The 1936-nt window shown below is 59.2% G+C and overlaps 1 protein-coding gene across 1 annotated transcript in view; it reads right to left on the bottom strand.

Moving 5' to 3' along the window:
- XPC (XPC complex subunit, DNA damage recognition and repair factor) overlaps nucleotides 1-1936 on the bottom strand; it is a 35471-nt gene that overhangs the window by 2430 nt on the left and 31105 nt on the right. The window contains exons 11-13 of the mRNA XM_007449151.1: nucleotides 1670-1751; nucleotides 449-583; nucleotides 204-373 (exon numbers count right to left, since the gene is read on the bottom strand). Of these exons, the coding sequence (XP_007449213.1) occupies nucleotides 204-373; nucleotides 449-583; nucleotides 1670-1751 (387 nt within the window). The remainder of the gene's footprint in view (nucleotides 1-203; nucleotides 374-448; nucleotides 584-1669; nucleotides 1752-1936) is intronic.

Here is a 1936-nt window from a genome sequence, read left to right as displayed (position 1 = left end):
GCGCCTGAGCCTGCGCGCCCGGAGCCTGTGCTCCGCAACGGGAGGGGCCACAGCAGTGAGAGGCCCGCGTACCGCAAAAAAAAAAAAACCTTAAAAATAAGAGCCACTGGGCTTCAACCCCTGCCAGCCCCACACTAACCTCCCGCCCCTTCTCCATCACGTCCCCCCACCCCTCTGGCCTCCACGGGAGGCCCCTCACGCACATGGGATGGGAGTAGCCTTTGTGGAAATCGAAGCCCGTAACAGCCTGGGCACAGTCAATGTTCAGCTTTCGGGCCACGCGGTGCAAGCTGGGCAGGTTCAGCTGGACGCAGCCGACAGGCATCATGCCGGGCAGGAAGAGGTACACGTTGCCAAATTCGTTCCGGGGGACCTGCAGAGGGTGGCACACTGGGTCTGGCCGGCCGCAGAGGGAGGTGGCCTGGTACCGACTGAGCGCGGCCCTTACCTTCCCGTCCACGGCCACCGGCGGCTGGTACTCCTCGGTCTGCCACTTGCCAAACAGGCCCAGGTCATTGTGGTCCTGCAGTTGCGGCTCAGCCAGGCGGGCTCTCCGGGCCCGGTTGGAATAGCCTTTTACAACCTACACCCGAGGGGACAGCCACAGTTTATAACAAAGCCAACCACTTCCTGAGCATTCACTGTACACCGGGCACTGTTCTCAGTGTTTCTGTGTATTGATTATTTAATCTTTTCAACAAACCCAGGTAGTAGTAGAGTCTATTATCGCCTCCATCTTATAGCAGCCTAGGAGGTGTAAACAGTTCACCGCCTCCATCTTATAGCAGCCTAGGAGGTGTAGACAGTTCACCGCCTCCATCTTATAAGCAGCCTAGGAGGTGTAAACAGTTCACCGCCTCCATCTTATAGCAGCCTCTAGGAGGTGTAAACAGTTCACCTACGGTCACACAGCTTGTAGAGGCCGTGTCTTGAACAGCTATGCTGTGTTCGGTGTCCATCACTGAAGGGGAAATTGGGACTCAGAGATGTTCCTGTGGCCGGTGAGTGACGGGGCCTGCTTTTGGCAGTGACCGACTCCCCGTGCCTCAGCCCCTTCCCACCAACCAGAGGCCCCTGCACCCCGGCCCAGCTCCCTGGGTCTCACAACGCGAAGGGCTCCTCCCAGGGATCTGACAAAGAAAAGCGACTGTGTCTCATGACTGGCCACTGTCCTCCGCCAGCTGGAGCGGGCCCTATGTCCCGTGACAGCCTGTGCGGTCTGCGCTGAATTCATGCGTCTGTGGGCAGCTAGCTGACCGGCCGGAGAGGGAACGAGGCATTGGTGCTGCAAGCCGCCATCTCACTAGCTCAGGCCTTGAACAAGTTTCCTTTTCTAAGCTCCTGTTTTCTCATCTGTACAATGGGCATCCTGATGCTAACTCCTGTGAGACTCAGCAAAGATCACATACATGCAAAACGAAGGGACAGTGAGGGCGGGTGGGCCTGTCCACGCCAGGCAGGGCTCCTGCCTCTCAGAACAAATGGGTGACATGGTTCTGACCCACAGCACCGGGGCTTGGAGGGCTGCTTGCCGGCCTAGATTTCCTGTGTGCTCGGGAAGGCCCATCTCTTACAAAGTCCTCAGTAAAGATGCTCTTCTCTGATCCTCTCAAGCCAGAACAGTCTGTCCCCACACGTGCGCGGCAGCCCACAGTCCCGCGGCTGTTACCTTGTAGGGCACTTCTCCAAGCCTCACCACTCGGGCCTGTTTCAGCCACGTGTCCCTGGAGTGCAGGGTGTGCACGCAGTCCCTAAGGAGCCAACAGGAGACAAGACAGGGTTCACGCCCACTGAAGCACCCCGTACCCAGTAGCCCGCAGGGCCCGGCTGCCCCCTCTGGCCCCCCAGGAGAAGGGGGAGCTCGGCTCTGTAGCGTCTCCCGGGGCACCAGGGGCCTGCGTCAGGCCCACAGTTAACAGGCACCTGCTGTCTCGCG

The sequence above is a fragment of the Lipotes vexillifer genome, unplaced genomic scaffold (assembly GCF_000442215.2).
Source record: "Lipotes vexillifer unplaced genomic scaffold, Lipotes_vexillifer_v1.1 scaffold2653, whole genome shotgun sequence".
NCBI classification, from domain to species: Eukaryota; Metazoa; Chordata; class Mammalia; order Artiodactyla; family Lipotidae; genus Lipotes; species Lipotes vexillifer.
This window is presented reverse-complemented; position numbering and strand designations above follow the sequence as displayed.